The sequence below is a fragment of the Dreissena polymorpha genome, chromosome 9 (assembly GCF_020536995.1).
Source record: "Dreissena polymorpha isolate Duluth1 chromosome 9, UMN_Dpol_1.0, whole genome shotgun sequence".
In the NCBI taxonomy this organism is placed as follows: Eukaryota; Metazoa; Mollusca; class Bivalvia; order Myida; family Dreissenidae; genus Dreissena; species Dreissena polymorpha.
The window spans coordinates 11,095,000-11,107,152 of record NC_068363.1 but is presented as its reverse complement, the minus strand read 5'-3'; the positions used below and the strand labels follow the sequence as shown (position 1 = coordinate 11,107,152).

Here is a 12,153-nt window from a genome sequence, read left to right as displayed (position 1 = left end):
AGACCATCAAATGTAATAAGTTATATCACTCAATAAATGAGTATCACATGCTTGATATAGATTGATATGATGATATGGATTGTATTAAGCTGTGCTCAAAACCATTAAAAAATTTAAAATACCAAAAAAATATATAAATACTTATATATTTTAATAAATAGTTAATGTTTTACCGAAATAAAAGAAACAAAACAAAAACAGACACAAACAAAAATACAAAAAGCTGATCTGGAAGTTGTAAAAGTCAGCTGACTGAGCTCTTACACAATACAATTGTGTATAATTTACTATGGTAAATCATTTAATGTTATAGGTAATAAGCCTAAAGCTAAATGTTTAACATCTCCCACAGGGAAACCAGACGCACTTCCGACCGCCGACGCCGACTAGTGATAATTACAGTCGCCGTTACAGTGACATGTGTACTGATTGTCGGGGCCATCGTCGGCGCCGTCATAGCGTCTTCTCTTGCTGAAGGTTGGTATATGGTTTATGTTTGAAGTTATCATGGGGTATAGATCACGCATAAATTGGCCAACTGTTAATCAAATAAGCTCAATCAGAACCTAAACTAGTGAAACTAGTCAAGATGGAGAATGGGTGATGTTTACTTATAAATTTTACTGAAATCAAAAAAGAAATATTCACAATCAATCTTGAGACTGGATGGCTTAGTGTTTTGTTTTAAATTTTAACTGTTATCAGTCGAGAGGGATCGGCTTAAACTAAAGCAGAGGAGGAATCGTTAGTAATGGCGTGTTCGATTTGTTATTTCCCTTTGCGCACATTTTGATATTTGTGATTAAAAGCCCATAAACACTCAAAGTCAACAAATATTTCGAAGATATTTCAAAAAATAAAGTTAACACATAAACAATAAATGTTCCTAATAGAATAGCAAAACTTTCAACGTTAGATGTGGTCTTGTAACAAAGGTTTAACGCGATACAAAAGGCTCGTTTTTATTTTTGTGTGTCACAAATATTATATGTGAATTTCCGGCCACGATATTCGAACATTTACGAGCGAACGCGAGATTGGCCTCGGACAGCTTCGGAAGCATGAAGTAGTTCTCATGAATACATCGAGTTTTCGACGCTGTCAAAAGCCAATCTCGAGTTCACCCGTTAATGTTTGGATATCGTGGCGGGAAATTAACATCGAATATATTATCGCACAAAAAACAAGCACTTTGTATCTCGTTAAATCTATGTTACCAGACCACATCTAGCGTTGAAATGTTTGCTTTTAAAACACTGATTTTGTTATGGGTTACTTTATGTTACAAAATATTTTGCAAAATAGTCGTTGATTTTGAGAAGCAATGTTACTTTAAAAGGAAGCGCGAATAGGTTGATCGAGGAATATTTGTGCAACACCCGGGTTCATCTCAATAACGCCCCATATCTTTCAAACTTACATAAATGGACGGATACGGCTTATGTCACGAAAAGTTTAACATGTCCAGCCCATGAGTCTGGTCCATTATTATTTTTCATTATCTAATCTCAGGAACATACAAGATTCCTTTTAGCAACACGATATAGCAAATAATATGAATTGCATGTGTGGATGCTTTTATTGTTTGTGCACAAGAGGTTTAACTTTACAATATAATAAACCAATACGCTGATAATGCGTGTTGTACCCAAAACAGAGCAAAAAAAAACAACAAAATAAAAAACACCTCCACCAAAAAAATCACAACCGTTACACATGCAAACACAAAAGTATTTTATGTGCCATACAATAGATCCGCCATTAACGAACATTTCGAGAAATAATACTTTAGAAACCAACATTTTTAATAAATATATTATTTTTTTGTTGAGTAAATCTTAAACTATCACCAAAACTGATTCTTACTCCATTAATAAAACTACACAGACGAATAGGTAAACAACATTGTCGCGTAATCTCATTGTTGTTGTTGTTGCTGTTGTGATTTAACTTAATAATTAAATGTTATAATAACAATAACCATATGAGCAGTTTTCTCGCTTGCCCTGCAAGCGATTATGGCAATTGAACACAATATTTATTTTCTCTCGCATTTAAAAGGTCATCGACAGTTGTATTTTTTAACACTTAACAATTAACAGATTTTTTATCTTTGGCCTAGAGTTAAATACAGACTCTCCAAGCGGATATACGTGAAATGTAACGCCTAGCTTACGCTCGGGGGATAAATTGCCCCGCTGCTTGTTGTCCATTCTATATGCGTTAACACTCTATGAATACAAAAGCATTCATACACTGAATGGCCGATGAAACCTGAGTCGAATACACCTGACTCGGTTCTTTAACATATCATAGCATTGCTCATTAATGTCACGTACGCACAAATTACGGATGCCTTGATAAGCAATGTGCGACACCGATTCTTCATTCAAACACTGAATGGCCGCTGAAACCTGAGTCGAATACACCTGACCAGATACTTAAACATCAATAGTTTTGCTTATTAATGTACACACAAGGAAGTACGTGTGTATTTGATTAACAATTTGCGACACATACGCGTCTTCGTCGTCTTCTTCTTCTTCTTCTTCTTCTTCTTCTTTTTCTTTGTCTTAACCTCATTCACTACTTATTATGATTTCAGCAATATTAATTAATTATGCTTTTTATTTAAAGTTGTAGAAGTAGCAATTGAATTAGCAGTTGAAGTAGTTATAAAAGAACAACCGGCAGTCATTGAAGTAGTTTCGAACAAAATGTAATGCATAACACAGCATTTGCGAAAACACAATCATCTGGGAAGAAAAATTATAAACACTGCATTTGCAGAATATTTCGGAAAATCAATTTATAGCTTCTCATTTAAACCATGGTATTTTAAAATGCTAACAAAACTTTGGGCTGTTGATTTTATGTTTTTGAAGTTTATGAGTAATTTTGTGCTCATATTACAAAGTTACAGATAATTAATTAAAATGGACTTCGTGTTTAAGTTATTTAGTACTACAATTGATAATTATTTTATCTTTTATTATTTTAGATGGAAACGATCAGCCCATAGAATATGTGGAAATCGACGGTATGTTTTTTTTAACCTTTCGTAAATAGTTTGACTTAACACTTTAACTCCGTACCACTAAATAATGAGCATGAACGAACGGATTACCCGACAAAATAATCATGGACAAATCATGGATAAAATCCAGATGACAAATCACAATGAGTGACTTGGTCGGATTAATAATTATATATAGTAGGCGATACAAAATGGCGACATGCTTTGCTAACTGGTCATATCTTATTTTTTCAAAATTCGGTTATGTAACAAATACATTGATTGTAATTTTTAATGTCTGTTGTTTAGGCGATAAGCATAACGGGATTACTGATCGTTCGAGCGCCGTATCATAATGGCCTGAATCATATGAAACAGCCTTAGGGATAACATTAAAGAGTATGAACCTTCTAGCGAACATTTTCTCAAAACAATCAAAAACATATTTAGTTACAAAGGACATCAAAACCGAAGTGACGTTGGACGGGAAAGAGTTTCATGTAGATTACCTCAACATGTCATCTGACAAGTCCATGAAAGCCGCTGCCGAGCTTGAGAAAATGGTAAGAACCCAACAATTTTGCAGAGAATTATGGGTGGCTGAGAAACATGTTTAGAGTTCTCAAAAAAAGATGATCGATGCAAAATGGAAGTTTTATGGGTGAATACCTGAAAATCAGGTTAAAATATGTAAGGTGCAGAGTGCGAACTTGTATAATGGTACTTAAAGGTCTGATAAAGAAAGAAAGGGCAAGCCAAAGAGAAGCTGAAAGAATAGAGTCATTTACACTGATATAAAGAACAAGTAATATGTTTAAATAAAACCAAAAAAAAATGTGTATTACAAAACACTAAAACAATAAAAACCAATGTTTATTCCGAATAAGAATTGCGACTAAAATCAAACAATATGTTCAGAATAAACTATAAAAAGGAATTGGTAAATAAATACCGCTATGACAGTCTTGAATTAATTAATACCGCAGAGATATTACACGCAATCGTTGTTATATCAACTTTTAACAAGTAAGTAGAAACTTGTTGTTATGTGCAAGACAATAAGAAGATATCTCCTAAATAATGTACACCAGAAGCGGAAAGTACCTTATAAATGTATAGCTTATGTTGGAAGACAGAATTATTTTAGATATTCAATACGACATTGCAAATCTTAAGAACAAGTTCGATACGCCAGCTTGTGATTGGTAGTCAAATTGGTATGTGACTTTGTCTCATGATCAATGAACATACAGTTGCACATTCAGTTTACTCATTTAAATTAAATCCTCGACACATCAACCATGCTGAAACATGACTAATTTACCGAAACTACTTAGGGAACACTTGTAATGCAAGCGTTTCTTAGGAATCCGTGCGTCATTTACTTGCTTTCAACGGTCATAGTTATGTGTTCCTTTACCCCATGCAATTATATTACTACATTAATTAAACTTTATCAGCCTAGTGCTTTATGAAAGAATACACATGTCAGTTTGTTTTCGAAAAGCGCATCATAGTATACAGCTTATAGATATGGGTTTGAAAGTATACAAAAAAAAAATTAAATCCTCGTGAGTCGTATTGCGCAATACCTCTACCAGTGTACTCATTATGCTAACTAGATAAGTGTTCATTTAGTATGTATCGATCATTTTCATTACAATTGCTGTTGTTGCAATCGCTAATGTATACACAACACATACTTTTCCAACATAACATGGTCATTATAATAGGACAATAGAGTAATTAATACCATAACACTTGGTTATATCCATATTTAAACATTAAAAAATCATGGCATGCACCATCGAAAAGATCTTAAAAACAAGCTGTCCATTTGCTTTAATTTTGAAATAACGTATGCACTTAACATTCCCGAATCAAAATATACAACATCATTATTTTCAGTATGATGAACAGTTCACCAACAGTGAATATAAGGACATATATGTTGGAACCACCGTCCTTGGATTTCGGTAAGTAAAGTCTTTTATAAGTCCAATAGTAGTACTTCAATAATTTTAGAAAAGTTTTATTTGCTCTTTATGTGCTTTATCAAGGATTATCAACATTTACTCGTCGTAAACATTCTCGTTATACAAATATGTGTATGTGATTCTGTGTGGTGAAGTAATATCAAATATATTATCTCGTTCAAAACTTTTGAATACAAAATATCTTGTTTTAAATATTGACCAATTTCAGAAACGGAAGTTTGATTGGCGAGGTCAACTCGGAATTCAAAATTAAGGTCAAGATCGAAAAGAAGAAACCGGCGGATACAACGTCTGAAACCACAACGCAAGCTACAATCAAACTGAGCGCCGAAGACCTGGGGCTTAAAATGGAAGTTGTAATGAGTGTCATCGAGAAGATACCAGGCATAAAGCCCAACGCAATTTCAGGTACACACAAATCGCCTCTCAATAGTCTGCTTTCTTGTTAGTAACACCACTTATTAAAATAAAAAATAAAAATTCCGATGATATATTGATGGGATTGTTTAGCTTGATGATGCAGATGTTATTATACCGACCAATCCCATTCTGTCAAAACATAACGGCAGTATACCCGGAGTTATAAAATCGCAACATCTCACCAATAGTAAATATGTCAAATAAGAGTTGAATGAACATTAATATAACATGCTTATTTAGTTTAAAACTTGTAAATATAATTACTCGCGTATAAAATGACACTAATTCACTTTAAGTTCGAATTTTCAATCACATATTTTTTAAAGGTTAAGCCTGTCTTGACGCTCATTTTAATAGAAATGATGGAAAGACCCAATACGTCTTTGACAGTCATTCAAATGGATACATTTTACACTTTGTTTTGAACTATTATATTTATTTTAGAGGTAGACAAGTGTGACTCAAGCCCGTGTCAGAATTCCGGAACATGTGAAGGCCGCATCAACCAATATGTGTGCCTTTGTCCACCTGGCTATTCTGGGATCAACTGTGAAACAGGTTTGAACACTTTCTCAAACACAAGGACACAAACACACCCAGAGGCCGGTGCTTCAAATCTTATAAACAAAATCTGTAGAACTGTTACTTCTCTTTAAACTAACTTATTTCAAATATATATCGTGCCTAGAAAAATATAGTATACTTGATAATGGATTTTGATCAAGTGTTTGCTAATTAACGGTAGAAACATCGTCAAAAAATCAAGAATGATGCAGCTTACTACATCATGAATTACATACAATACAGTATGCGTTTCTTTGTATTATCTCGGATGTTGGAGTTAGATGTTCATTTCGAGTAATTCGAGTGCTTTAATATCATCGAAAACAAGCGAAACTAATCAAATAGCTTAATGCTAACAGTTTGTGTTTAATTGCTTGTACTCTAGACATCGACGAGTGTGACAGTTTCCCGTGCAAGCTCGAAGGTATCTGCAAGGACTCGGTGGACAACTACACTTGTACGTGTCAGCGCGGTACAACCGGCAGGAACTGCGAAATAAGTAAGCTAATATAGTTATATTATATCTATTTACAAGTAAATATTATTAAAATAATAAAGACATTTTTAATTGCAACTCCATCTAAAAAGGTTCTGTATTTATTCTAAATGGCCACATTCCAAACCAAAATCCACAGCACAGCATAAGAACCATATAACATACATCAATAAAATTAGGTACAGCTGACCATCAAACAGAATGGCAATAAAATAAAATATAACCCGGGCCAAAAGCAATATATATCATACGGCGATTGGTCTAGTTGTATAAGACTGGTCTAGAATAGGAAGGTCCCTGGTTCGAATCCCGCTAAGGGCACTGAACTTTCCTACAAAACATTAATATTACGCTTGCTCCTCTTCATCCGGGTGTATAAATATGTACATGTGTGGGAAATAAGCTAGTATGCCTTAGCTGCATAATGCGTCGAATGCAAACGGACGACTTAAAAACCGATTATCGGCCGGCGAGGGTTCGAAGTCGGTTACAGACGAATATCGTATCATAATCAGAATTAAACGTCATGTCTTTACCTTTACATTACTCCATTATTGTAGCATACATTCTGTGTATGCTTTTTTTTCCAGCAAGCCACAACTGTTGTTGGCTCAAATTCTGTGATACATAAGTGTTGTCGTCCTATAATATTTTTGGAAAACAACATTTTTTATAGTGAAACATGGATGTAACAATTGTGGCATAAACATGGTGTCCGTTTAGGCTGAAATCTTAAACAAATAGGTTAGTAACGTCAGCTAAATAGTTTTTGTATATGTTTTACTACACTCGATTTATTTACCTTTTTAATAAAGATATACAATTACATGCATAAATGTTTGTTATATCTATTCAACATTATTTCTTTGGTTAATTTTTTTTGCGATAATTTATTTTAAATAAATATGATTAAAAAAGATTTGAAACCTTAACCTGGAGTACTAATGCATATTTAGGGCGGTCACACCAATCAGATTGGTCCACGCAAGCAACGTTTTCGTTTAAGCCTGAACGTGCGTAACTTGCTTTTTATGCCCCCGGAACGAATGATCGGGGGTATATTGTTTTTGGCCTGTCTGTCTGTGTGTCTGTCAGTCTGTCGGTCAGTGTGTATGTCACTAAACTTTAACCTTGGTCATAACTTTTGCAATATTGAAGATAGCAACTTGATATTCGGCATGCATGTGCATTTAATGGAGCTGAACATTTTGAGTGGTGAAAGGTCAAGGTCATCCTTTAAGGTCAAAGGTCAAATATATGGCTTCAAAGCGGCGCAGTAGGGGGCATTGTGTTTCTGACCAACACATCTCGTGTTTGTTTATTATCTTACTTTATTTTTTAAATATTCTGCTTTTTTTTCAATGGGATAGTGCTTGCTATTTTTAGATATCGACGACTGTACACCCAATCCATGTGTTCATGGCACGTGCAATGATGAACTGAATGGGTACACATGCACCTGTCATCGTGGGTACACAGACAAGAACTGCACAACTGGTGAGAAAGTTGTTGATACGTAAATATGCATACATTCACATAAGTGAGCCTTTCTGCCAATTTAAGTAAACTTGACCATGCATGTTTAACTTTGTTCCTGACTTCATGAATACATGCTAAAGGCGCGTTAACAAGTGTTAATTTCTAGAAAGACTAAATTTTTTTTAAGATACGAGTGACACCTGTTGCACCTTTTTTAAGATATTGATGACTGCGATTCCAAGCCCTGTGTGCATGGCAACTGTTCTGACCAAGTAGCAGGCTACACATGCGCATGTGAAACAGGATACACTGATAGTATTTGTCAAACAGGTTAGAACAATAGTTTGTACCTCATACACTAAAAACGTTTTATACATACAAATAATATTGTTTGTGCTTATTTGTACTAGAAAATCTGTATTGTCTCATTTTAAACTTTTCTTTAAAATTATTTCAGATAAATAGCAACTGTAATTGCTAAAAATAAAATTAAAGTTGTGCTGATTTCTGCCCCCTTCGAATACTGGTGACTGAACACGTCATGCTTTCAGCGTAGCTGTGTAAACCAGATTTTTACTATTATCAACAGCCAAAGGAATATTCGATAATTTCGATAATTTATCGCTTGTAGAATCAATGAATTTTTTTTTTAAGATTGTATGGGTTTATTTGAGATAATTCCTCCAAAAATTTGGAAACGTATCTTTTTCAAATTTAAATAAAAACAAACATTTGTTGAATAGACATAGTGTATCATGGTTAACGTTTAAACTCTGATTTATGAATAGAACTTTACGAAAGAATGCTCATGGTCTTTGAATACAGTTGTTTTTCTAACTGACGGAATAATCACGGAGTTGCGAGGCTTTACTCGGCTGGATATTTATAAATTATTTACATAAACACACGAACTAAGTTTTAATAAATCAATTATGTTAAGTATTTAGACGCATGCGTTATTCCGACAAACAACGTTTAAGGTAAAATGTGTTACCTTACAAGCATATTTGACCTTATTATTCTAATCAATTATTATCGTTCAATAATTGCGCTCGTGCTGAACACACGAGTTTGAGTCAAGTTAATAACTGTGTCTTAGAATCATATACATAAATAAACCCATATGTAATTATGTTTCATCAGAATGGACGTTCATATAGTGAGTGGAGTAATGCGTGCTATTCTTTTTAAGTCAATTATTTATATTGTTATTAAAGGAACCGTCAACTAGATAGAAATATAAAAGTTCTAAAATACCGTATTTTTTACAATTATTAGTTTATATTGATTAAAATATAGACTGGTATAATACATTACTTGAATCAAGTTCATATTTTCAGTATTTTTTGTAATAAACTTTTGCGATGTGAAATCGAAAGTACATCGCGAAAAAAGTGACATTACGATGTACACGCTATAAATAACGCAAATAGGTTGATAATTTTATAAATAAAATATATACAATTCACTACGCATGCATAATTGGCATTCCTGGGTTTACCACGTGACGATGATGATAAACCTACTTGCGTTATTTATAGTTAACTGGTAGTTACCTGGTACACATACGCAGTAAAATTACCGAATATACTGAAAATATGAAAACTCAACAATTTTTTCAAGTAATGTAATATATCAGTCGTGATATTTTAATCAATATAAAATAATAAATGTAAAAAATTACGGTATTTTAGAACTTTTCTTATTATCGTCAATCTGGTTGGCGGTCCCTTTAATATGTTGATTCAAACTTTATAACCATGTCTTGTGTGCATTATAATTGATAATATCAAATGTGCCTTTTTAAAAAGGATTTCTTGTTTTAGATATTGATGACTGCAATCCAATGCCATGTGTGCATGGCAACTGTACTGACCAAGTGGCTGGGTACACGTGCACCTGTAAACCTGGGTACACTGGTATTAACTGTCAAACCGGTGAGACCTTTATCGATACCATAGATGTATTTGTACATCACATACTGTACATAAAACCACAACAAATACGAAAACCTTTATAAAATTCATTATTGGCTAATGGAAAAAGTAGTTATATATTTACTAAACATTTGGCTGTAATTGTAAGTGTATTTTTCTACAGATATCGTCGAAACCAAACCACATTTTTCATGTATTTTTCTCTATAATGTAGACGCTATATATGCTCTGTTGTTGTTTTTTATTTCACTTTACTTATCACTTAACTTATCCATGTCTTTGTTTAAATATGTATTCGCATTCTTTTGGTACGAACTGTTTTGTTATATTGCACTTTTCTTTAGACGTCGATGATTGTACACCTAACCCTTGTGTTCATGGTGCTTGCACTGACCAAGTACCCAGTGGGCATCAAACGTTTTGCGAACGTTGCTGCAACGTAATATTTAGGTCGCAACGTCGGCAACCATTAACGAACGTTGCCACAACGTTGCATACAAAACATTACCAGGACGTTTCATCAAACGTTGCAGTTTGGTTTTCACAATGGTGTATATGAAAGTTTTCCCGACGTTTTTTTCCAACGTTGCTGCAACGTTGTACTTAGGTTGCATTCAAACGTTGCAGTTTGGTTGTCACAATGGTGTATTTGAATGTTTTCCCGACGTTTTTTCCCAACGTTGCTGCAACGTTGTATTTAGGTTGCATTCAAACGTTGCAGTTTGGTTGTCACAATGTTGTATATGAACGTTTTCCCAACGTTTTTTTCCAACGTTGCTGCAACGTTGTATTTAGGTTGCATTCAAACGTTGCAGTTTGGTTGTCACAATGGTGTATATGAAAGTTTTCCCGACGTTTTTTTTCCAACGTTGCTGCAACGTTGTATTTAGGTTGCATTCAAACGTAGTATTTAAAAAAAAATAATAATATAAAAATAAAAACTATTTACTGCCAACCGCGCTTTCGAGTATTATCGGCAGATATGCACACTGTCGAGTCCGTTTGCTAGAAAGAACAAGTACTTGGTGTCTATAGAGGGTATAATGAAACGCTCCCCCAGTAGGAATCGTACTTTATAATAATACAATTCATGCATAGCATCAATGAAAATATGAATTCTTGTAAATTTTAGAAATTCATTTTTTTTTATTTTACAAATCAGTTTCTTAAACTTAAAAAAAAAAAAAAAAAAAAAAAAAAAAAAAACACGTCTTAATGCCGAGCTAAGCCTTTATTTGTCAGTCAGCATTCCGCTGAAACATGACTGGCATGTATGTGCCCCGACCCGGGATCGAACCCGAGACCTCTGGATTTCAGCAAGCGCCTTATCCACTGAGCTATGGAGGCACATAAAGATGCTAAAGATGAACTTTAACTCAAAATCGCCGGATAAAATATATTGTTTAAGTTGTATTATGCATTAAAATGGTAGAATCTAGTTTCAAAGTTATAACCAAAAATAAATACTCAACATTTTTGTCTGATGCTTTCAACAGTCGCCGTGGTGTAGTTGATGAGGTGTCCGCCTAGCGGTCGGGAGTTGGTGGGTTCGATTCCCAGTCGGGAAACGTTTCATTAACTTCTCTATAAACATCAAGTAATGGTTCTTTCTAGGAAAAGGACTCGAAAATGTCCATAACTGCCGTTAATACTCGAAATAGTATATTATATATTTTATATTATTTTAAATAATATTTAAAAATACTGCCTTTTAATGCGACCTAAATACAACGTTGCAGCGACGTTTGGAAAAAACGTTGCAGTAACGTTTGGAAAAAACGTCGGGAAAACTTTCATATACACCATTGGTACAACCAAACTGCAACGATTGACTTCAACCTAAATACAACGTTGCAGCAACGTTTGGGTGCCCACTGGGTAGCTGGGTTTAAATGTTCCTGTGAACACTGGTTCTAAATGTTAAACAGGTAATGACATAATGTGCCAATTATAACTTAATATCAACACATGTCTTTAACGTAGACAGTAAAATGCGGTAAGGGTATTAGCACATGTATTATAAAATGATAAATGGTACATCTTAATCTTCGTTCAGCTGCATAAGATACGACCATTTAACTGGTGGTGATGTTTTGACACTTTCAAAGATTGGTGACTGCTGCACTTAAAAAAATATGTATGACTGCGAACCCAACCCCTGTATACATGGATCATGTCTGTTAACCTGATTTACTTTGCACTACATGTAAAACTTGTAAAATCAAACTCGTACCCGTCCATTGT

At 34.1% G+C, this 12,153-nt stretch overlaps 1 protein-coding gene across 1 annotated transcript in view; it reads left to right on the top strand.

Annotated features, from left to right (window-relative positions):
* The window catches only part of LOC127844783 (fibropellin-1-like), a 30,261-nt gene that overhangs the window by 702 nt on the left and 17,406 nt on the right, over nt 1-12,153 (top strand). The window contains exons 2-11 of the mRNA XM_052375243.1: nt 353-477; nt 3,002-3,040; nt 3,467-3,579; nt 4,925-4,992; nt 5,222-5,421; nt 5,878-5,991; nt 6,383-6,496; nt 7,880-7,990; nt 8,192-8,302; nt 9,799-9,909. Of these exons, the coding sequence (XP_052231203.1) occupies nt 3,532-3,579; nt 4,925-4,992; nt 5,222-5,421; nt 5,878-5,991; nt 6,383-6,496; nt 7,880-7,990; nt 8,192-8,302; nt 9,799-9,909 (877 nt within the window). The 5' untranslated portion in view covers nt 353-477; nt 3,002-3,040; nt 3,467-3,531. The remainder of the gene's footprint in view (nt 1-352; nt 478-3,001; nt 3,041-3,466; nt 3,580-4,924; nt 4,993-5,221; nt 5,422-5,877; nt 5,992-6,382; nt 6,497-7,879; nt 7,991-8,191; nt 8,303-9,798; nt 9,910-12,153) is intronic.